The sequence below is a fragment of the Uranotaenia lowii genome, chromosome 2, assembly GCF_029784155.1.
Source record: "Uranotaenia lowii strain MFRU-FL chromosome 2, ASM2978415v1, whole genome shotgun sequence".
Lineage (NCBI taxonomy): Eukaryota > Metazoa > Arthropoda > Insecta > Diptera > Culicidae > Uranotaenia > Uranotaenia lowii.
The window spans coordinates 292,187,231-292,211,750 of NC_073692.1; the positions used below are offsets into that span (position 1 = coordinate 292,187,231).

The 24,520-nt window shown below is 38.1% G+C and overlaps 4 protein-coding genes and 1 long non-coding RNA gene across 7 annotated transcripts; 4 read left to right on the plus strand and 1 right to left on the minus strand.

Moving 5' to 3' along the window:
* The first annotated feature begins 205 nt into the window (after window positions 1-205).
* On the plus strand, window positions 206-1,833 carry LOC129742779 (uncharacterized). The gene is made up of 2 exons (XM_055734721.1): window positions 206-1,567; window positions 1,777-1,833. The coding sequence occupies exons 1-2, from the start codon at window positions 206-208 to the stop codon at window positions 1,831-1,833; spliced, it is 1,419 nt and encodes a 472-aa protein (XP_055590696.1).
* Window positions 1,834-2,181: 348 nt separating this feature from the next.
* Window positions 2,182-2,931, plus strand: LOC129750042 (uncharacterized). Its single transcript, XR_008738264.1, has 2 exons — window positions 2,182-2,435; window positions 2,494-2,931. It is a non-coding gene; the product is annotated as an uncharacterized LOC129750042 (long non-coding RNA).
* A 281-nt stretch (window positions 2,932-3,212) lies between these two features.
* Window positions 3,213-5,425, plus strand: LOC129746006 (actin-related protein 5). Its single transcript, XM_055739424.1, has 2 exons — window positions 3,213-4,664; window positions 4,728-5,425. Exons 1-2 carry the CDS (start codon window positions 3,248-3,250, stop codon window positions 5,294-5,296), a joined length of 1,986 nt encoding a protein of 661 aa, XP_055595399.1. The 5' UTR covers window positions 3,213-3,247; the 3' UTR covers window positions 5,297-5,425.
* Window positions 5,426-5,675: 250 nt separating this feature from the next.
* On the minus strand, window positions 5,676-7,710 carry LOC129745650 (protein angel homolog 2). 3 transcript variants are annotated; one of them, XM_055738873.1, is made up of 4 exons: window positions 7,506-7,710; window positions 6,720-7,258; window positions 6,214-6,657; window positions 5,676-6,144 (listed from the first exon to the last, which is right to left on the minus strand). In XM_055738873.1, exons 2-4 carry the CDS (start codon window positions 7,209-7,211, stop codon window positions 5,755-5,757), a joined length of 1,326 nt encoding a protein of 441 aa, XP_055594848.1. In that variant the 5' UTR covers window positions 7,212-7,258; window positions 7,506-7,710; the 3' UTR covers window positions 5,676-5,754. The 3 variants fall into 3 exon arrangements, with proteins under 3 accessions (XP_055594848.1, XP_055594847.1, XP_055594845.1); XM_055738872.1 differs by having other exon boundaries at window positions 6,720-7,420; XM_055738870.1 differs by having other exon boundaries at window positions 6,720-7,445.
* Window positions 7,711-12,786: 5,076 nt separating this feature from the next.
* On the plus strand, window positions 12,787-14,791 carry LOC129745826 (serine/threonine-protein phosphatase 2A regulatory subunit B'' subunit gamma-like). Its single transcript, XM_055739181.1, has 2 exons — window positions 12,787-12,981; window positions 13,035-14,791. The coding sequence occupies exons 1-2, from the start codon at window positions 12,927-12,929 to the stop codon at window positions 14,375-14,377; spliced, it is 1,398 nt and encodes a 465-aa protein (XP_055595156.1). The 5' UTR covers window positions 12,787-12,926; the 3' UTR covers window positions 14,378-14,791.
* Window positions 14,792-24,520: the final 9,729 nt, after the last annotated feature.

A 24,520-nucleotide genomic window follows, 5' to 3' on the forward strand; every position in this document is an offset into this window, starting at 1 on the left:
GTGCGTTGACACGTCCGAGACGTTCGTCACAACCATCAAGGAAAACAAGAGAAAAGGATTTATTACAACAGCTACTTTTATAGATTTATCTAATGCTTTCAACGCTATAAGAACCACCAAACTAGTAGAAATAATGATATTCCAGAAATTTCCATTTGAAATTGTTACCTGGGTAGAATCCTTCTTGCGAAACAGACAGCTAAGCATGCAGGTAGGGCAGCAACAAGTTTCTAGAATCATTAGCAATGGTTTACCCCAAGGGGATGTGCTGTCTCCTACGCTGTTTAACCTATACACCACAGGTCTCCATATATTGGACGACGAAAACACCACGTTGTTACAGTTTGCCGACGATTTCGCGTTGATTACCAGAGCAAAGACGATTGAGCAAGTAGAAATCAAAGCCCAACAACAACTCACGAGGTTTGTGACAAAGGCCATGAATCTAAATCTACAAGTTAACCCTACCAAAACGAAAGTAATCCTTTTTCATGGCGGTCGAAAGAAGCTGAACATTAACGTAGGCAATCAACAACTAGAAGTAACAACGACTCATAAGTACCTTGGAATCCAAATTGATCGGTTTCTTAAGTTTGGAGGACATATAAGACAAGTCCAACAAAGTATACAAGAACGACTCAAAATGTTGAAAATTATTAGCGGAGCTCGGGGAGGGGGTCACCCACAAACGATGACTCTTGTGTATAATGGTCTTCTTCGCAGCTACGCAGAATATGGATCCTCGATAATAAATAACACTAGCCAAACACACAAAGACAAAATTCAAGTCACGTTAAATGCAGGCCTACGAAAGTCAACAGGTTGTTGCAAAACCACACCTCGAAACACTCTTCTAGCGATAGCAGCCCAGGAACCATGGGAGTTCCGAAGCAACTACGTGGCCAATAAAGAAATAGCAAAGGCCATCTACTACAAAAATCCGCTCTACAGTCAACTTGTGAAAGTTATTGATTACAATGGAGACCTACGAAAGTTAAGCTTCATGGAACAACTGTTTCTTGAACATAGAGAAATTTTCGAAAGCATAAGTCCCATGATTCAGACACCTATAAGAAATGTATCGATATCAACCGACATAGGAATCCGAACCACAAAATCTAATACGAACACCAGAATCCTCAAACAATCGGTGCTGGGTATTCTTGTTAGTAAATATCAAAACCATCACCGAGTTTACACGGATGCATCCAAAACCAGCAACAGTTGCGGAGTAGGTATTTACCTAGAAACGAACAAACGCAAAATCTCTCTTAAACTCGAAAAAGAAACCTGCATCATGACGGCTGAAATAATAGCAATACGTATTGCAGTAGACGAAATCACACGTTCAGGACTGCAAAAATCAGTCATTCTAACTGACTCACTTTCGTCATGCAAAGTGCTAGAGAACAGTTTGAATACAAAACACTGCAGTGCAATAATTGACAACATTAACGAAGCTTGTGAAAAACAAGATATTACTGTGCAATGGATCCCAAGCCACATAGGACTTGTTGGAAACGATATCGCTGATGAACTGGCCAAAGAAGGTGCAGAGAAAGCGGACGTTGGAAAACTCTCTAATATTCTACTGCTAAAAGATGCATACTTACATTTCAAAAATCTCAAAAATCATAAAACTAATGAATGGTACAAAAACTATGCTGAGCATCTCTCAAAAGGGAAAAAGTTCTATCACATTCAAGACCACTTTAATGAGAAACCATGGTACTATAAAAAAGATCTAACGAACATAGAAACACGTACAATAAACAGGCTCATGTCAGGGCACGACAACAGCAAATACTGGCTCTTCAAAATGAAACTTACTGACAATCCAAATTGCGATTTATGCCTCCAACCCGAAAATGCAGAACACATTATTTTACAATGTAACCGTTACAATTCTATTCGAGCTAAATTTAGCTTCAATTCCAAAACCTATCAGAATTACTAAAAATGAAAGACCTAGCATTGCTTAAAGAAGTAGTTGAATTTCTAAACCAAACAAACACTAAAATTTGAACATCAAAATTAAAATGAAGACAACATATTGACGGGGTGGGCCGTCACAGAAAACGCTGGATATATGGTCTTAGTCACCGGTCCATTCAGTGGATCTTCACGCTCGATTTGTTATAACCATTTATGGTTCTTAAATAACCATTTTATGATATTTACTTCAAATCTGCCAATATGGTTATTTTTCAATAATTTTTCCTGAAAGAATTTTAACCATTTTGGTAGTTTTCGAGTATAAACCAGAAAATGGTTGAATAATTCGATGTTCTCTATATCGCCATTTTGAAAACGGTTCAAATTGCAGCCGGACGCCCATAAAGCAATTTGATTTCTTCCGCGGAACAGCATCCAGTTTCCCGAAAAACCGGTTCTGGGAATCGTGGAAACTTCGGATTTGTAGGAGATGGAGAAAGGTAAGAGATTTATTCCAATTATTTGTCGATCCCAACATCATAAACAAAAAAATTTCAGGGTACCGATTGGATCAATCCGGTTCAATTCCGTTTCATACTCCTAACTTGAGAAGGACGAGGCCTCGCTCACCGGTTCATCGTTTCCAGCCACAGCAAATGAAAATACACAAGGAATCGTTTTTAACACCATCCGGAAGGAGCTGGAACGGGCCGGTATGTTTGAAAAAACATCACCAGCCAATCGAAGATTATTCACCAGGCCCTTTTTCTCCACCCCTCACCCCGTTAAAAATAGCAGACTAGCGATGATAGTATTGGCCATCCCGCAGGAGCTCTTTTTCTTATAAGGTTTGGTTTGCGCTCGCGGGGGAACTTTACTTCTGCTACCAGGTGATTCGGCTGCTGTTGGTGTAAAGCTGGTGGCAATTTCAACTATTCGGTTGATTTTTTTTAATTTTTTTAGGAATCAAATAAATAAGAATATTTAATTGGAAAATTCTGATTGTTATTGATAATTTTTTGAGAAATCCTCATGAATCTGAAAAAGCAGCTCATTTGAATTTCGGTTGAAGAATAACCATTTTTCAACTTCTCCTCCAGAATCCCATTCGGTTAAAAAATAACCATATTCGAACTTCTCCCCAAGAAGTCATTTTATGACTTCTCATGGAGAACTCATAAAATGACATTTCCCGGGAAAAGGTCAAAAATGGTTATTTTTGAATCGTAAATGGTTTAATAATTTCTAGCGTGTTCGAAGAAATCCACGACTAGAGGAAGAAGAAGAAGAAGAAGGAAATTTCTATAAAAAAATGAGTCTTTTCGACATCGAAGATATCAAAGTGAAACCGGACATAGTGCACCTGTACCCGGATCCGGAAGCGCGGTCTGATGCCGCCATCATTATCGACAACGGTTCTTATCACTGCCGGGTGGGATGGGCTTCGAAACAGGAGCCGTCGCTGCAGTTCAAAAATGTCCTTGCGAAACCGAGAAAAGACCGCAGCAGCAAGGCAAAGGCTGATGCCGCCGGGGATGCGGCAACGGTTCCGGCGATTCAAATCGGGAATGATATTGTAAATATTGAGGCGGTTCGATTCCAACTGAGGACGCAATTCGATCGTAATGTCGTTACGCATTTGCACGTTCAGGAACAAATTTTGGATTATTTGTTTGCGAAGTTGGGTATTGATACTGAAGGGTCGGTAACTCATCCGATTTTGCTGACAGAATGTGTAGCCAATCCTAATTACAGTCGAATGTTGATGTCGGAACTGATGTTCGAGTGTTATGCGATTCCCGGGATTTCCTATGGGGTGGATAGTTTATTCAGCTATGATTTGAATGGTGCGGTTGAAAATGGACTGATTATATCTTGTGGCTATCATACTACACATGTAATTCCGATTTTGAACGGAAGGATGGTACAGGACAAAGTCAGACGTATTAATCTGGGTGGTTTCAATATGATCAATTTTATGTTCCGATTGCTTCAACTCAAATATCCGGTCCACGTGAATTCCATCACGTTAAGCAGGGCTGAAGCTATGATCCACAATTACTGTTTCTTCGCTTATGATTATATGGAATCTTTGAAGGATTGGGCAACATTGGAGTATTACGATCAGAATGTCATAAAAATTCAGCTTCACTATAATCAAACCGTATCAGCACCCACTTTAACGGCAGAACAGCGAGTTGAGAAGCGGAAGGAACTGTCCCGTCGGTTGGCGGAAATTAATATGCGCAAACGGGAGGAAAAACTGGCCGAGGATAAGATCCTGCTAACTCGAATGATAGCCTTGGAAGACAATCTGGAGGACGATGAAGAATTATCGTTGACGCTTCAAGAGTTCGGCGTGAAAAGTATTGACGAGTTCAAGAAAACTATTATAACATTGAGGGAAAGGATTGTGAAGACTACCCAGAAGATGACGGCCCAACAGCAAGCTGGGCCAGCAATCGAGGAAAAGGTGTGTCCAATGTTGCAACCTCCTGCACACTTATCACTTGCTGACTGGGTTGTCGAAACACGGAAGCGACGAGACGAAATTCTGGATCGGAAACAAATACGTAAACAGCGCCGCCAAGATTTGGCCAAACGGCGAACGGCAGCTGCCCAGGAGCGGATGCGAATCATATCGCACCTAGCCAAAAAGGAGAAAGGAGTCGACGACTTCGGAATGCGGGACGAAGATTGGGACGTTTATAAATCCATCAGCCGAGAAGGTAATTTTGAATTTCTGTGTTTTTAAATCTATATTATTAAGTCTACGTTAACTTCTCTTCAAGGCGACAGCGATAGTGAGGCGGAAAATGAGAAACTGCTTGAGTGTGAAGAGATTCTGAAGCAACACGACAGTAGTTACGTGGAACCTTCCACCTCCGTTGGGAACATTGCCGAGTTCCATCAGCTGCACATCGGCGTTGAAGCCATTCGTGTGCCAGAGATTCTCTTCCAGCCAAGCATGGTCGGAATTCAGGAAGCCGGTTTGGCCGGTACAATCGACTACGTGCTGAAATTGTTCGATAGCGAAGATCGAGTCAAACTCATCGGAAACATTCTGCTAACCGGGGGTTCTGCCAACATACGTGGATTCAAGGAACGTCTTTCCAGAGAACTGCGGCAGCTGCTTCCATTCCAATCGGTGTTCAATCTGCGGGTGGCCAGTAATCCTTCGATGGATGGATGGAAAGGGGCCAGTCAGTTTGCCACGACCGATGCATTCCGCGACAGTTTGATCAATCGGCAGATGTACGACGAGTATGGCGGTGAGTATTTCAAAGAGCATTTAGCCAGTAATTTCTACTATCCGACCCCGAGTCAAAGTAGCGTTAACCTGAACGAAACGTTCAATTAAAAGGTTCAAACTAAAAGTTTCTTTTTATTGCTTCGAAACAGTATAATTCAACAAATTTAAACATTTTTGAAAGAAACGACCATAGATGTTGCCTGTTGTGGAGAGTCAAATGTGCCACTTTTATAAAAGTTAAGGGTTAATCCAGGATAAACTTCTAATGAATCTTTTTTGAGTCGTTCGATTACTATTTAAGTATTTGATCGAAATATTATTGACATAAACATAAAATGATCTAAAAAAATATTTATATAAAAATTAAAGAAATCTGTGAAAAAAACTCAAACATTTGCTGGTTTTCTCTTGAATAACATTGAAATGATACGAGTAAAAACAATTTCGAATGATGAGGAATGTCATCTGAAGCTAGTTAACAAAAAGGTTGAATAATCTAAAAATTCCGACATGTTTTTATCAAGAACAAACAAATTAACAAAACTCAATAACGGTCAAAACAATCCCTAGCTTCCCGAACTGCATCCACCCCCGGGAGCCTTGAGCAGAAACTTTCCCGCCAAAGAGAAATGGTCCGATCCAAAGTACATGTTCGGAATGTTACGGATTTCGCGGGCCTGAAACACCGTTGGCAACGTGTAGATGGCCATCAGCTGCAGGTCGCCTCCGATGAATCGTCGCTTGCTCGGGTGGTGAAATCTGGTATAGAAAAGATAGTCCACCGTTATCCACTGGGTCTGGAACGTCGAAGCTTCCTCGTCCGGTTGATCCAAATTGTGCCGATAGGCCGACGTAAATTGGAACTGATGTCGCAGGATGCCATTGCCGAATTTGCTAGCCGATACGGAGGTTGGGCTCGGTGGAGGGGTTTCCGGTTGTTGACTGGAATGATGAAGCTGGAACGATAAAGAAGAATTTGAACAGTTTTGTGCTTTCAGAACTTTTATCATTAAAAGGACACTTACCCTCGTTACGGCATTACAATAGCTTTCATCTAGCTCATTGCCAAGGCACTCATGTCGGCAATCATCCGTGATCCCTAATTTTGGCGATAGAAGAGTCTTTCCAAAGGGTGGCTCGTACCTAGACTCACAGGGTTCCAATGTTTTTCTATTCAAATTTTCGTACTGTAGAAATCCGGTGGTGACAAGCATATACGGAGCGGAGTAAGGTTGCAGATTAAAGTCACCAGTCACAATCGTTGGAGCGTATTTTGGCTTCCCGTTGTCGTAATATCCGATGAATGAAAGTCGATCCAATTCTGCCAGCAAAACCTGAACCTGAGCTAGTCGAACGTCCTGACGGCGTGGGTTGTACAGCAAATGGGTCGTCGCAACTACCAGTGTTTGACTTGGGTTGGATTTTAGAGCCAACTTGACAATGATGGCAACGTTTTCGCGGTCTAGGAACTAGAACAAACGAAAGTATCATTAAAAACCTTTGATCATAAACGGTTACGAATGGACTAAACCTCAACATGCGGTTGATAAAACTCCACGTCCTGATAGTTGATCCGCTCAAACATGTCTGCTCGATAGAAGATAGCACAGCCATCGGTCTTCATTCCACCCGTGCGCTGTTTGTAAATCATTTCAAAATTGAAGTTTTCCAAACCGGCAGCGAACTGTTCCTTGCAATCTTCTTGCAGCTCCTGCAGACACAAAATATCCGGTTTGACCAAGTTTATCTCGGCTATCAACCGATCGTATCGATGAGCCCAGGATAGGGCAGCCTGATCGTGATTGTTGTACAAGTCCGGATGCATTTCCAGCAGATCCTGGGCCAGGATGTTGTAGCTCATCAGCGTAAACGGGACATCGTCCGGTCCCCGGATGTCGTTGGCAGACGTTGTAGAGACCCGTTGCCATTTGCGGCACGATTCGGACATGTCCCGTTGCCGGTTGTAGCGACGAATCAGCACCTGAGGGTCGTCTTGGCGGCCACCTCGGGGCCCCCGATTCATGCGTTTGCAACTTCTACGACTTTCAAGGTTCGATCCAGCCGCCGTGGCTAGTAATGGACCGTTTGCAATGAATGATAATGATGATAAAAATCGATGAGGTGAGGTAAGCGGGATCGGGAGGATTCGTTTCATGAAAATAGCCAATTTCGGTACCACTCCAGGGGTAGTTATTCGACAAGGAAGTCGGTCAGGGTTATTTCGATTAGACGCTTAAAAGATTGATGAAACATTGCACTGGTGACAAATTTAGTAACGGATTACAACACAAATACTTAAAACTAGCTTTTTACTTACTGTTCAGTTATCTTCTTGATTACATCATAAGCCACGCGATAAAATTGAAAGTTGGCAGTTGAACATCACTGATTCCTTTAAAAGTAACCAAAATTTTAAAAATTCTGCATTAAAATTTACCGAAATAAATTTTTTGTTGATATTTTTACGAAAAATGGATACTGCGGAGCTGGAAAAATCAGCTGTTTGACTGCAACATAAAAATCATGTTGCACACTGGAAAAAATAGTCTTTTGAGAAATAAATGTAGATTATTGTGGCATGAGCTAATTTTCATTTTTAATCCTCATCCGGTGTCAATTATGTACAAATACACGCAGAGAAAACTAGGCTTTTGAACCAAAACAAAAATGATTTTGTTTCAAAACATTCATTTTTTTGAATCTAACTCCTGTTTTATTTGAACCAAAAACTTTTGTTTTTGATTCAAAAAAATATTTTTTGAAACAAAGAATTAATTCTTTGAACTAAATATTTTTGGATTTTGAATTTATGCAAATACTTTGATTCTAAATAAATGTTAATTGAGCTTATTTCTTTTAAAACAAAGTCAACTTTTTTTTAAACCAAAGGAAAATGTTTTTAACTTGAAGAAATGATTCCTTAAAATAAAAACTTCAGCCTTTGATTCAAAAGATATTTTGATTTGCCTTGCAAGAAGAATACAAAACCGAAAAATCGAATCAAGTTTGGCCGGTCGTGTGAAAGTGTAGGTCAGAGTTAGCTATATTAGAAGGATTCAGGATGAAGTATGGTAAGTATGTTAATTAAAGAGTGAATATTGAAGATTTTCTATAAGTGATTGCGTTTTTACAGAACCAGAGCCGAAGGATGGTTTCCGTGGATGCCTCAACCGAGATGAAAGCTGGGCACGATGACACCGCTCCAAATCCAGCGGTCAGGTCGACAAAAATTTGGACCGGATCAATTTTAGTGAACTAGTTTGTGGCCAAGTGTTTCATCTGTTGTAAATAAATATAAATTTAACATATAAATTTCTTTCTTTTTATTTTTTGAAATTCCTAATAGGAATTTCAAAGCAACAGGAAATATGTCCACCAATTGGAATGAATGGAAAATGGTTCCATGAACCAATCTTTTTGAATCTAAATCTAAATAACATTGTGGCAAACGAAAACAACTTTGTATCAAATGAAACTGTTTTTTGTTTCAAAGTATTAAGATTTTGATTCAAAGATTTTTCAAAAGAAAAATTCTTTGAAACAAAGGAAAATGTATTTGAACCAAAAGAATTTTTATTTGTCCCAAAACCAAAGGAAAAAATCCTTTGTTTTTGCGGCACTTTCCTTTGAAATAAAAAACTTTTTCGCTGCGTGTATAGACTATTTTTAGGTGGTTTCAGTTTTTAGGGCACAATGATAAAAAATCTTCCTCTAAAGCAGGGGTGAGCAACCCGCGGCCCGCGGGCCGCATGCGGCCCTCGAGACATGTTTGTGCGGCCCGCGAAGCTTATTTCAAATTAAATTTATTTCACGATTTTTTTCTATGATAGGTTGTTAATGATCATAAAATAGCAGTCCCTACTAAACCAAAAACATGAAATATCAATAAGTTGATATGCATGTCACTTGTTTACAGTTACAATTTCCCATAATCATCAAGATCTTTGACTTTTTTGTATGATTTAAGCTTTTTATGGTTTTTTTCTATTTATTGGAAAAACGTTATATAGGAGGTAGTTAAGACGTGGTTTTTCGTTTCAAACAATGTTAAAATTGTATGATGAAGTGAAATATTTTTGTTCTTGATTAATGACTGAGCTGAAAAAAAGCTGATTTTCAATCAATTTAATACCCTTTTTTTCAATCAAGGACTCCGATATTGTCAAGATATTCTTGTTTCACGGATAACGCTTTAAAAAATTGGATTCTACATGGTATAGAAATTAAAAAAAAAATAAGATTACAACTTCTTCTGACCTCATTAAAGAATGTTATTGAATATTGAATATTGAATATTGAAGATTTTAATTTTTTTTCAGCAAATTTGTTGAAGACTGCGAAATGATTTGACTTACGGTTTTAAAAATATCAAAAAAATTAATTTAGTTTGATTTTTCTTTAAAATTTTGTTTAAATTCCCGATTTTTGCAGGTTTCGATAGCAAAAAAAATTACATATCTTTTTTTTTTCTCAGAATCCAAAATTACTCGTGGTTTTTTTTTTAAGTTGATAGGGGCGGAACTAATTTCAAATCCATCTTTTGCCACTCGGAATTGGAACATCACGAGGAGGGGAAAATAAAAAATAATGCTAAAAACAAATAAATTGGGATAAATTTCACGAAAGATTTTGTGCAACTAAATTGCAAATAATATCATTGCACAAAACCTATAAATCAAGTGATTTTTTATCGAACAATTCAATAAAATCAAGAAAACAAAAGGTGATAAAACTTCCATCTTCCACAATCTGTTTTCTGCTCTAATAATCTTTCGAATATTTGATAAATTTTTCAAAATTTTCATAAAATACATCAAATTTTATTTATTCCCCCTTCGGGTTTTTTTTAGAAATTTCTAAAGGGAGGTGACAAAAGAAAAAATTGATATTTGTTCTGGTCCAATTGGGTCAATAAGTATTTGTATTCAACAGTTTTGTCAAAAAAAATAAATGACATGGATTGAAAAACTATTTTTTAAAGTTATCTCGAAAACTAGAGCTGACCAAAAAACTAATTGAAAACATATTTGGATTCAGCGCTCCTGAATAAGTCAAAATCAGTTCTGAGATTCCTTGCACCTCGGAAAATGTGAATTTTGTTAACTTGTGTTATGTGTGATGATATTTTCAGAAATTTCATAGGCAAATCATGCAAAACATTGATTAAAAGGAGTCATTCAACTTAAAAATTAGACATCCACGTTATCAAAGTCATAAGATTTTCATGATTCAGTTTTAGAAAGCCTATCCCAGAGATATTTAAATTTAATTTAAAATTTATGAAATCTGTAAATATTTTCTAGAATCAAAAATGTAAACTGTAACATGGACAAATCTGGTTAAAATTTTTTTTTTAAATAATTTTGAAACTTTGCTCAACATCTCATTTCAATTTTTTCACACAAAACTTGAAATAAAATATCACCGTTTATTTAAAAAAAATTGAGGCTTCAAGAACAAAATTTCAATGAGTTGTGATAAAAACTTTTGGATGGGCACAAAAAAAATCGTTATGGTTAAGCTCCATGAACATTTTTAATTGAAGTGATCACGAAAAAAAACCATCGCATCGGTTCGAACAAAAAAGGGTTTTTCTCAGAAAACGGTTGAAACCTTTTAAGGAAGCATAGAAAGACCTACAAAAATGAATGAATGATTTTAATGAATAAAAGGAAAGCAAATGGTGTTTCCTGTTTGAAAAAAAAAGTATATTCGCTAAACATTTCAAATCACTCAAAACATTCATATTATTCGAAAATTATCAAGATTTATTGATGAACCTATTAAATTTCTGCTGGTTTAATTAGCTTTAATTTATAAAAATGTTGTTGCAACCATATGAATACGTCTTTTATCCTTTTTAATTGTTTGTATAAAATTTGTCGTTATAAAGAATAACGTAAAGCTCAGCAAACCATTACTAAAAATTTTATTTTGATGCGGCCCGCCAGAAGAATTTTAAATTAGAAGTGGCCCGTTGTTTCAAAAGGTTGCTCACCCCTGCTCTAAAGAATGGAATTTTGCATCATGGTTTTTTCAAACATACGTACGCTCCCTGAAGTCCGCCGACAAAAAAGCTATAAGTTCACAATCCTCGCTTAAAACCGCTAAATCATCATCAAAGTTGTATACGTCAGAGTGCCTCCAGTAGGGTGGGTGCATACTGAGGAAAAGTAGGCAAGGGGTACCAAAAGTTTCTCATTGGTGGGGGGTGGAGACGGTGCGCTTTTTGACAGCGAATTGTTCGCCTACCATGCCTACGATTACGATTGCCTGTCACAAGATGGACGATTCCGTGCATTGGTATAAGAACACACCTAGCTTTACCCGCCTTGGTATACGTTGTGTACGTCTCGGTGGTCGAGTGGTTAGCGTGGTAAGACGGTAATCGCTGGTCCACTGATGGCATGGGTTCGATTCCCATCTCGGTACTGGGTGTTAAATGTTAATCTTAAGTTGTCCGCGTCATTTATTCAGTCTGTAAAGCCTAAATCGGCTAAGACGGTGTATGTCTTTTTACATAATTTATAGCTTTGGCATAATTTATAGCTCTAAATTCCTTAACTCCAGGGATTGTTAATGTGGTTACTCGCGGGTTTCCCAGACTTGAATATTTATCAAAAACAAATGTAAAACGAAAATATTTATCAAAATTGAATGTAAACTGATTCGAGTTCTCGTTCATGTATCTCGGTCACAGCAGTATTGGTTAAATATAAAACACAAGAGAGATCAAGGAGGGAAGAACCGCATGCAAGATATCAGCGCTGCCAGATTTCAAACCGCTAAAATCAGGGGGGTGACATCCCTATCCTTTGTCATTGATTTTGACAGCCATCAAAATTACGCCCATAACAAACCTGACATTTTGCTGTCAAGGAACCGGACTAGATGTCAAATCGTAGAGAATTATGAATGGTTGCACACTAACACAACAATCATTCTGGTTCCTCATTGGTTGAAATTTTCTTTTTCAACTCTGTACTGCTTTGAGAGGAAAACACCATAAACGTTTCTCCCGATGGATAGAAAAAAAAAAGATTCTTGTTCGCAAGAAGATCCAGATTGCCACCCTCCTGGCTCAAATCCGTATAGGTTTGACGAAAATCGAAAAATGTACTGATTTTGGCAAAATTGAACTTGCTTAAAATAGGTACCTTTTTTCTTGGTCGTCAAATTTTCGAGAAATTCATGATATTTTCGGCTTATGTTCTTCGTTTTCTTTGATCCTCATGTTCCGCTATAATCACCAAAATCACTCTCTCATCACCTTTGTTTGTAATTTCTTTATTTGAAACGGCTCATACCTTGAGGCTTCAAGGAGCCAAACTCGTGTGGTATGTTTACAATTGTTTGCTAAAGTCTAGATCATCATCAAGAATTACAGACGAAGACCAGGAATCTATGAAGTTCAATTGCTCTGGCGACAGTGGTCCTCACACTCCTCACACGACCAAACAATATGCTCGATGTCCATTACCTTAAAAATTTGATAATTTCCAAATGCTTATTTCTCTCAGTGTAGCACATGTAGCATAAATTTGACAGCATATGCTGTGTGTGCCCGCAACATATTCAAAACAATAACAAAACGGTTCTTATCATAATAATATAACGGTAAAAATATTCATTAAAATTTTTAAATTTTACTATTTCGTTTGTTAGTTCCAATTTTCCCCAATAATTACTCGGTACAAAACAACTCGAACCTATCCAGCTTCCGAAAAAACTTAAAGTTATGAATAAATTCCGCGAAAAACTACTTAAAAATTTGGAAAAGGCAGCAGAACATCGTAAGTTAGAATTTTTTTTTAAACGACCAAATAACAAAAATTGTGTATTGCAGCAATACGAGCGGAGCACCCTGCAAAAACCGATGATGAGATCGAGGATTTGCTGTTTCAGAAGTACAGGGATGAGCTGAATTCCTCAGCCTCCCGGATTAAGACTTGTATCGAAAAGTCCAAACGTTCTAGCTCGTACCGATTCATCCCGCAGTTTCATTTCGAGCTGCCGAAAAACTCCGAAGGGCTAGCTCAGAAACTTCGCGAGGAAGCACGTACCTTGTTCTTGCAGAAGCGTAGCAAGGAACTGCTGGATAACAACGAACTCAAACTGCTATGGAGTCTGCTGGAAAAGCACCACTCACCTCCGTTGATGGGCGAAGAGCAGTACATCAACTACGAAAATTACTGCAAAGTGGCGTCGATAGCAGGAGATAAATTTAAGCGCTACCTCACGGCGTCCACCTTTGCTCGGCTGGTAGTTTTCAGTAGCTACCCGGGAAAAATTAGCGTTATGTCTCTGTTCAATTACGCCATGAGGAAAGTCTGGTTGCAACAAACACGTATCGGCTTATCTTTGTACGACTACACCGGCCAAGGGTACCTCAGCGAGTCGGATTTGGAGTCTTACATTCTGGAATTGATTCCCACATTCCCCCAGCTGGAAGGTCTGGAAAAATCTTTCCACAGTTTCTACGTTTGTACCACAGTAAGAAAGTTTTTCTTTTTCCTGGATCCCTTGAGAACTGGACGAATTCGTATCCGAGATATTCTGACCTGCAGCTTTTTGGATGATTTACTGGAGCTACGCGACGAAGAGATTCCTAAAGACGCTCAGGAAATGAACTGGTTCTCGGCTCCTTCAGCTCTAAGCGTCTACGGCCACTATCTCAATCTTGACAAGGATCACAACGGAATGCTGAGCAAAAAAGAACTCATTGGTTACGGTTCAGGAACATTGACTCCCATTTTCTTAGATCGAGTTTTTGCTGAATGTCTAACCTATGACGGCGAAATGGACTACAAAACTTATCTGGATTTTGTACTTGCCCTGGAAAATCGCTCGGAACCTCAGAGTTTACACTACTTGTTCCGCATTCTAGATGTCGAACACAAAGGTTACCTGACGGCTTTCACCCTCAACTACTTCTTTAAGGGGATTCAGGATGAGATCTCAGCTCATCGAGCGGAACCAGTAAATTTCGCCGATGTGAAGGATGAAATCTTTGATATGGTTAATCCGGCCGATCCCAGCAAAATAACGTTGAAGGATTTAATCAACAGTGGGCACGGTGAAACGGTGGTATCGATACTGGTCGAGTTCCATAAGTTCTGGGCTTATGAAAATCGGGAAACCATGGTCACGGATTCGACTGCCAACGAAGAAACGACTCACAATTTATGATATTCGGTATCGGACCGAATGGAGAATGATAATGAAGTTATAACGGTATTTTAATCACGATTGGAAAACTTTTATCATTTGAGTGCCTTGATTACAGTATTATGGTGTTATTAGGATTAATAATCAGGTCAGAACTATCATAAGAAAAAAGCATAGGTTCAATGATCTCCTACAAATGTTTTCTGCATGTTGAATAATTGAGAACTGCATACAATTTTTTATACATTCCGTCGACTTTTTCAAATATAGATGTAAGAATTCTGATTTAATAAGTGATGTTTTAAGTATGTAATAACCAAACACAAACATTTCACATTCACAAAAAGGAACAATCTGATATACCGTACACATAGGACATTTAAAATTTCTTAACTGCAATTCGTGTACACTGATTAGGATCTGAAATAAAAGTATTTTATAAAAAATAAAACTTAAGAAATGATTAAACTCAGTTTGTCCTCAGCCTTCAACGCACTCTCGTGTACCACAAGTGAAAGGCTATTGCTACTTTTCGAAGAGAGAAACTTTAACAAGTGAGTTTTCAGCGGGATAATCCTTCCCCAGGAGATCACCCGGATAGGACCGTTCCGGATTGGATGGATCCTCAAGGTGTACATGGTAGGCTGTATTACATGTTTTTCAAAGCGAAAAAATGTTTCGAACTACCGATAAATCCGTTCGTCAGATCGATCGATCGAAGAGAAAGCGGGGAAATAGAAAGTGGGTAGGTACTATGTGAAGAACAAGCCCGAAAAATATTTACCCTCGCTACACTTCTCGAAGGCACACCGATCGAAATGGGTCGCCATCCAGAGTTAAACAGTCGAAAATTTGTGGTAAGATGCAATGAGGTAGAAGGCATTCTAACTAAAAACTCGACTGTTGTGCTGGAACATATAAATTTCGGTTTTATTCGTTTAAGGACAAGACTCTATTATCCACAACCACTCATGTATGTATGTATGTATGTATGGTCCCCCATCGCTCGCAAGGTCCACCCTATGTCACTGTGGCTTGGCCTTCGAATTGCTTCTAGGGCTTCCACGGCCGATGGTTCGTCGAAGCATCCAACCTTCAGAAACCTACAATGGTTGGCAATCCACTCCGCTTGGAATAGTATCTTCAGGTTATCCTCAGATGCATTCCCTCTGAAATATTTATTGAAATTCAATTAAACACATCTTACCTGTCGGCAACTTTTTCTTGCCGATACCGGGAATCGAACCCCGTACGCCTGGGTTACCAGACTCGCGCCTATCCGCTAGACCAAGCGCTCACTATTATCCACATCCACTCATCTGCAGAAATTGTTTGCAATGTGGGCACCCGAAAAACTAAAGGTTTTCAGAAAAGGCGTTTATAGTTTGCTCTGGCATCCACAGCAGCTAAACTTGCACCGCCAATTCGAAGTTTTGTGCAACCTGCAAATCAAACCACTCTCCGCTTGATAGAAACTGCCCTGTTTACGCATATGAAACTGCCTTGCTGAAAATAAAAACCGAGCAGAACATCACAACACACATGCCGCTCGCAGAATAATCCTAACACCGAATAACACCAGCTTCGCAGAAGTAATTAAAAATTCACAATGATATCTTCAACCAACAGAAGGTAAAACAGCACCCTAAAAAATTCCCTGCACCGATCGAACCGACCCAACAGAAGGACCAACAGCTACAACAACCCGGGTATGTGGAACGAATTCGACGGAACGACTGGTTCGACGAGGATATTAGGAGGGGGATGGACGAAGAGAACGCCGCGCGGGCGGCAGTAGTGCAAAGAAGCACCCGTCAAAACGTGGAAAATCATCGACAGCGGAAAAGACAGTGAGTCCGAATTTTTCCGCCGAAATGTGTTGGGATAAGGACGGAGGCATCCTGATGGATAATCGTGCTGTGATCAAAAGGTGGTAGCAAAAGGTGAATACTTGAACGGCGCACATGCAGGAGACCAAGACGGTACCGTGACGAGCTATGGAAAATCATGGATGAGAACGGCTTTTACGGGAAGCTGACCTGACTGATCAAGGCGACGATGGATGAAACGCAGAAATGTGTGAGGATTTCGGATGAATTGTCGAGTTCATTCGAATCACGCAAACCTACCTAAGGCGATGGTCTATTCTGCATGATGTTCAACGTGGCGCTAGAAAGTGTTATTCGACAGGCGGTGGACGAAATACGGGGAACGATTTTCAACAGATCCTGCTTTGTCAACGACGTTGATATATTCGGCAGATAATCTGCGGCGGTGGAGGAGATCTACCGCAATCTGAAACGCGAAGCAAGAAGGATTGGCTTAATGATTAATACGTCCAAGACGAAGTGACTTTATCTATCTCGGCTCACTGGTGACCTCAGACAATGACACCAGCCGTGAGATCCGGCAATGAATGATCTGCGGAAGTTGTGCCTATTATATACCCCACAAGCGACTGCGGTCGAGAAGAATTATCCCGCATACGAAGTGTAACCTGTACATGACACATGTTAAGAACCATCTTTGGCAGCGTGCAGGAAAACGGAGTGTGGATGCGAAGGATGAACCATGAGCTCGCGCGACTCTGCGTGGAACCCAATATCCAGAAGGTGGTGAAGGCTGGCCGGATACGCTGGGCAGGACATGATGCAAGAATGCCGGACGACTGTCCTGCAAAACAGAAGTTCGCTACGAATCCGGTAGGAACGAGACCGAGGTGGTTAGACTAAGGGGAGCATGATCTGGCGAATATGGGATGCCCGAGAAATTGGAGAACGGTTGCCACGGACCGAGTAAATTATGGAATTAAGGAATTATGTTCATCATGTTATGAGGATGAAAATCCCGGAAAAAAAGAAATCCGTTTGCGCTTGCTTCGATGTACCTTTTAAAAGTCGACTCGAATCATTTTGGGGCTCAAGAACAAGCCGCCTTCCACTCTATGGAACACCGGTTGTATCATATTCCGAAGGAGAAGCCCGAGTTTGAAGAGGAAAAGCTGAAAATATACGAAACCGGGATTGTGAACGGATATGACAATGATTTGGTTTGAAAAATTCTTTGCAAACACGTCCGAATAAAGCATAGAAGGTCTACCATTTTATCCGAAACTAACTAATGGTATAACAAGATTCTTCTACGACATGGATCAAAAACTGCGTACAAAAGTGGGAATATTTTGAAGGATCGGCTGGTTTCACTCAAAGGGGAGAAATCCGGAATTTACGAAATTCCATGTAAGAGCTGTGGTATCCTGATGGAAGATAATCCCACATCATAGCAATCCATGAGCTGCAAAGGCAAGGTAAACGATAGTATTGTTAGGTGAACCCTAGTGCAACCGACCAACGGAAACTTCTCTAGATATAATACACAAATCGTAGCAGGCTTCAATATTATACTTCACTTTTACGTTAGCCATCTTTGAATAAACAACGTTTTTCGTTTAGCTCTGCCTATTTCATTAAGTATTGCGGTTACTGGGAAAATTTCTAATCGCGCGACGGTAGCCTTCCGTGCGGTAGGCTAACCGGAGCAGTAAACACAGTTAAAAAAAATCACTCTAACTCACTAATTTCATTGAAAAGTTAAGAAGTAAATTCTTGAATCAATCTTCAAATCATTATTTTTCAAGAGAGAACAAAACATGAAGTCATCGGAATGAAATATTATTATTCGTAGTATTCATTGAGATTGAATTAATTACGAGCGTTAAAATCCCAGACAAAACAAAAAACAATCTACATTAATGAAAACACATTTTTCCATAGCCTGAGAATAAACGAATTTGGCATGACGAAGATTTTTGATACGATAAATGCGTCTTTGATACTTTATATGCTGGTCGAATTCAATTATGTTGTCGTTAAAATGTAACAAATCGTATATGAGAAGTTAAAAAAAGGAGTTGTGTACGGTGAATAATCTATTATAGGAAATCATACTATTCGCATCGCAAACAATTGGACTGTGCACTCATAACTGCGAAATTTGTGCGATCTGTCAAATCAGTATAAAATCTGACGGTTTTCTACACGCTAACCGCTTTTCAGTTAAACTTTAGACGGATAACTCCGACTGCTAAACATAGCACGAGATCCAACATTCAATGAATGATCGCTACCGTGTCGTCGAACTCTAAACTTATTTAAACAACTACAGGTTTTCATTTTTTTTTTCGTGAATTTGTCCGCTGATTGATCCCATCGCAAACAGGTTTTTTTATTATTCGTTTTTCCGTGATTTTGACCGCTGATTGACCAATCTCAAGGCAAACACAATTTTTTGTTTTATAATCTGATAATAATATTTGGTATACATGTTTGTTTGAAAACTTTTTAATAAAACATTTTTCAATGTTTTCCGCTTGTTCATCCGATTTAATTTCAGTCGATAAATAATCCTTATGTAGAACAATGCTTATTTTTTTCTTGAATACTGTAATTTTTTTTTACAGTGGTACCCTACGGGAGCCCAAATCAGCTATCGCAGAAATAGAAAAAAAGAGTGGATCAGCAATATAAATATTGGGATCTCTCAAGAGTATGATTCATAGGGTTACCATTAGGGTGGTCGGATTTACCGGTTTTTTTCAAATTCGGTATTTCGGTATTTGCAATTTATAAAACCGATAAAACCGGTAAAACCGGTATTTTTCAATACATATCGAATTCATGAAAAACTTCGTCTAACTGCAGTAGTAATGTCATAAAATGCTCAGAATTTATTACGCTAAAGATTTTGCAACATTTTTGATTGAAAAATATGGTATTGTGTCTTTGAATCGTCCTTTTTTCATAAATCTATCATCATTCTCATGATAATCATAATAATTACCATCGTCACTTCATTATTATAATTTCGCTGTGAGGTTGCAGAAATTATAGAAGTTTCATATAATTTTCAACGAATTTTTGTCCTGTACTCTGTAATACAGTATTCAGATTTAAGAACAGAAATTTATTACAGATTTAGTAAAAGTTTTAAAACGTCTTTCATGAAAATAATATACAAAACATCAATATTTTGATATACAAAAAGATTTTACGGTAAAAAAAATCACGTAATATGATTAGGCAAAACTCAAAACTCTGTGATAAAATTGACTCACAGAATTTCAGATTTTTGTTGTCCAAAATACGAATGTTTTCCCCGCAACCTAGGTCGAGATCGCATTCAGTTTGCTTTTCTAACATTAAAACGAACGAAAAGGAATAAAAATATGTTCAATATCCAGTCAAAATTCAGCAATAAATATAGTTGTTCGGATCTAATCCATAAGTTTTTTTTATTCTAATACTGTATCAAATTTATGAAAACTTTGTTACTGCTTTGTCTTTTTTTTTCCTCTAATTATAGACACTTTACCACGTTAGTGGCGTTCGTGTCTTGTAACTTTATTAACTAACTTAACCTATTTTACAATTTTTTTGAGAATCCTGATTTGGAAATGAAACAAAGCAACTTTTTTTCTTCCTGTTCATTGTTGGAAAGGGCAACTTCTATCAATTCCGCATTCACGTCTTACTTTTTCATGTATTTTGCATTCAATAAGGATGTGTTGCACAGTCAAATATACGCCACAGCAATCACACACAGGTCTGGATGTTTTCTCGAATAAGTACGAGTGGGTCAGCCGTGTATGGCACTGCTTTGTCTGGAAAAAGAAAATACTTCAACAGCATTAAAAATAAAAACAACAGAATGTCATCAATCACCTAGAAAATATTGATAGATAAATTCCTTACAAACATTTGAACATGTGTTTGACTGCTGACTCTGTTGAAACATTTAATGTTTTTAATCGAAGTAGGAAGCTTCTAATGTTTTGGTTTTAAAATTTAAATTTGTGAAAGCCCGGCACCGCTTAGAACGATTTTGATAAACTTGGCCTGTTTAAAGATAAGACATTTTGGCATTTTTTGACCAAATTACAGTTTTTCAATGAAAAATACAGTAATTATTGTGAAGCAATATTTAATTTCTTGTAGCTGTATCTTTCTTCAGTCATTGTACACTTGAACAGTTTTTATATGTTGTAGGGCGTTAGTTCGATAACTGAACTGAAATGTGTAAAGTTTCATGAAAAAATATCTTCTAAGAGAGAGATGGCATCTTGTCAATGCTCTTCTTAACGCCACCATAGCTTAAATCCAAAAAGTTACATTGACAAGTTTAAAAATAATCAAATCTCACATAAACCTTGCAGTAAGTTTTATTGATCTTAAATGTTAAAGCTGATTGAACAAAATTTGAGTATTTGCACTCATACATGTTTGGTATAACAAAACATTCAGCTGTGTCAATCTTATTTTAATGCAAAATAATAATGAAAAATTTACCGGAAATACCGGTTTTTTTACCGTCTCAATAGCCGGTATTTCCGATATTGGAGAATGGACGGTTTTACTGGTTTCGGTAAAACCGGTTAGGCCACCCTAGTTACCATACGTACTCTTTTAAGAGTACATGTACTCTTTTTCAGTCGAAAAATAGGCGTACTCTTCTTTTTGTGAAATATAACCAAATGTACTCTTTTTTCCGTTGAAAGACATTTGATCTGAAAAACCTACGTACTTCTTCCATTTTATGAGGTTGTTTCACTTCTTATGCTTAAACTACGAAAGGAATACGACTTACAACAAATTACTTTAACATTTTGTTTTCATTAACATGCATTTCTAGTCGTAATAAGTCAGCGCGATAAGCGCCTTTGAGGATGCAAACAGTAATCAATATGTACACAATTTAGGTAATATGCTTAAATGCGCACAAATCTCAAATTTTTTAGGTTTTATTTTTGACACTTTACCAGCGTTATGACATTCGTGTCTAATCTCAAATAATGATTGTAAAGTAAATGTACGCGTCAATAAAAGAAGCTCTTTTTGAAATGAATTGTTTTATAATGTTTTTTTTTGTTGTTTGTCAGCATTACATCTAAATACTGCTATCTCTTCGAATCATCCAACTTTTGCTTAACCTCAAAAAATTGACAGAATTTGATTGAATGAAAAAATATCTCAGTTTCCAATTACAGTAGAACCACGCTTATTTGTGGTAGTGAGGGCTAACTCCGATAATCCGAAATATGTACATCTGTTTCCTTCTGTTTTACACACGATCCGGGAACAAAGCTCGATAATTAAATAGATCTTGTATTAACCTGATGGCTGGGAGCTCAGAAAACCGGAGTTATATCGTTTTCCTGACGTTTTGGGTAAATGATCTCAATGTACTCTTTTTGGTGTTGCGGGATCTGGTAACCGTCTGATTCAGTCAAGAAAGGACAGGCAACAAGGACAGCAAATGGAAAATATCACAAGAGCTGTCCATCGATTTACTTCGGCCAAACCCACCGTAAATTTAAGTTCGGCTCAAAGAGCATAAGAATGCCGTTGAAAACATAAGGATCAACGAATCGAGCGTGGCCGCCCACACAACAGAATTTGACCATTTTTCATTTACTGGGAAAAAGTAAAATTTAAAAAATGCGTACGCAAACCTAGACACCTTAAAGCTTGGGAGTATATGTTCATCAGCACTGCCGAGAAACCGTTGATGAACGCAGATGACCCGCCGATTATATTCCCACTTTTCAATCTGATCGACCAAAAGTTCGCATGATGCCACGCCCTTTTGAAAAATACATCAGCAGAGTAGCAAATGGTTACGTTAATTGTCTTCAAGTAATCAGTCGGACATCGTCCTGTAGATGGGCAACATCGAGCCCGAAACCGGTCGACAAAAAAGGTTATTTAAAACCCTTTTTTTCGTTAAGTAAGATCGTTAAGTGTCGTGTTCTGTAATATACTTTACAGAATGATCGTACACAAGTTGAAAAAACAGCATTTACCTACCAAAGTGGAGGTTATATACATACATAAATAAATATTTTTTTTCTTTCCCAATTTGCCCAATTGCACCAATTGGGTAATTCCGGCACCAAGAAAGCAAAGATTTTGCTCTCATATTTTTTGTAGGGAATTGAATACAACTTAGATGAAATTTCAGGGACTAGATAAGAGAAAATCGATGTTGAAAAACATGCGAAAAAAAAAAAATTGCCTTGTATCCCGGTAGGACTTGAAGCCACATCTTGCGCCTCTCCGGGGCCCATGTTTTAACATTCTACTACAGGAGACCAACCTGGCGTATGAATATTATACTGGTTGAGTGTCGATGTCTATCGGAATGAAGGGAATAGTTCTCCCATGTGATCATAATCATTTTTCTTGGTCTATTTCTATTCCCATCATTTCATCCTACGGTAGTTGGAATCAAGTTTGGACATTTTTTAAGCACGGCAAGATTTGCATTGCCTTCTCATATCCTGCACGGGTTGTCACTGTTGTCAGTTATGATGAGCTCTCATAGCTTTTCAAATCGTTGACAGCGACAATATTTTCCAGGTTTCTCATCCAATCTAATTTTTAGCCATTTGGATGCACTGCTGGTTGCAGAGAGAACATAACGATGATTTCCCTATAGAAGCTCGCGCGGGAGATGAATCATTTGAAAATTTACAAACATGGCAGACTTTCTATCATATCCGGTTTAAACTGACTTCAAACGACATTGTATACGATCTTTTCACTATGCAGTTGGATTTGCGATTCGCAGCACCATTGTAAACGACTTAAGTCTGATACGATTTCAGGTTTGTTGGTTTAGAGTATAGGTAAAATTTTTTTTATAACTAACCAATCTATTGTTTTTTTAAACAATTATGTTTTTCATTGTAGATAACTGAAGTCTTACAATGGTTTCAATTCAAAGAGCTCTTGAAAAATGAGTTGGAAGTTCAGGGCATACGCATGAAAAATTGACAATAAATATCTAGTGTGCAATCGTATTTTACTGCAAGGAAAGTCACCCTTAGCACGAGGCACGAGGCACTGACTTATCCGACCAAATGTCGGTACGCGTATGAGCATAGATTCGCTGATACGAATGTCATACACCTGATGGCATCTAGTGTGTGTGAGGCATCGCTCAATATTGGCGTCTATATACATGTACACGATAAACTCTCTCGAGACACCTCGATTCATCGTGTTTGCTATGCTCAATTCATAACGGAATCAATGTGTGTACAATATGTAACTGATGATATATTTGGGCACCACACATCTCCCCTCTACACAGTTAAAAAAAACAAAGAAAAAAAATCCTTAAATTTTGTTTAAAGTTCTTCTTTATTCATGTTTTTCCTATCTAAATATTTATTTTTTTTGGAACACGTAAGGTCTGTAGAAAACTGAAAACTTCATCAGTAGGAGGCGTGCACTGCTTTCTTCCTTTTCGTGTTATGTTGATTGCGTTGTATTATCAGCTTTATTTTTATTTCTCCCTTTCAAAACTAAGCGTTACTCGATTTTTTTAGTTCTATGTACACTCGCCATAATGTCGAACATTGACATATCGTTGTCGATCTATTGATGTTTATCGTAAAAGGTGTTGGTTTCAAAATAACTTTTCAAAATGGTAGAATAGCTTATTGTCGATATATGCTACTTAGTAAAAATGGATAATTTGTTATAACTTTTGTTGATTAGTGCCGAAAACCTTTGCACGTCACACGTCAATGCCTTCAAATTTCCGTTCACGCAGGAAAGTTCCTCTCAACAATTATTGCATTCTTCATGACGTTGTAGAAGTGGAGTGTTTCCAGATAATTGTAACTAGGATTTGCGAGTTGCCATAAATGTCTATGAATTCTCATTTTTCGCTGATCACTAGTCAGCTAAACGAGCTTTTTGTTAAGCGAATTCAACCGATACTCGCCAAGCATTATGGCAGACCCATGTTACTTGTCGAAAATTCTTTCTATACGCTCAGTGCTGCTCCCTTCTGAGAAGGGGTATCATAACAGGCGACTAAAATAGCTTGTACACCCTCCATGGGGGTCAATGGTTTGAGTATTCAACAACTTCAACGTCAAATAACATACAAAATTATCAAAGCAACCGTTGTTTCGCACTGTTGGTATCAATTTCAACATACTTGTTTTTATGAACAAAAAGATTCCCAATTGAGCTGATTTTCTTCTCGAACAGAGTAAAATTTGAAAAGCAGAGTTTCGGTTTAATTCAAATTCAAATCAATTTTTTTTTCGATTGGCAATATATGGTTAATAATTCGTCCAAAAGGTCAACCAAA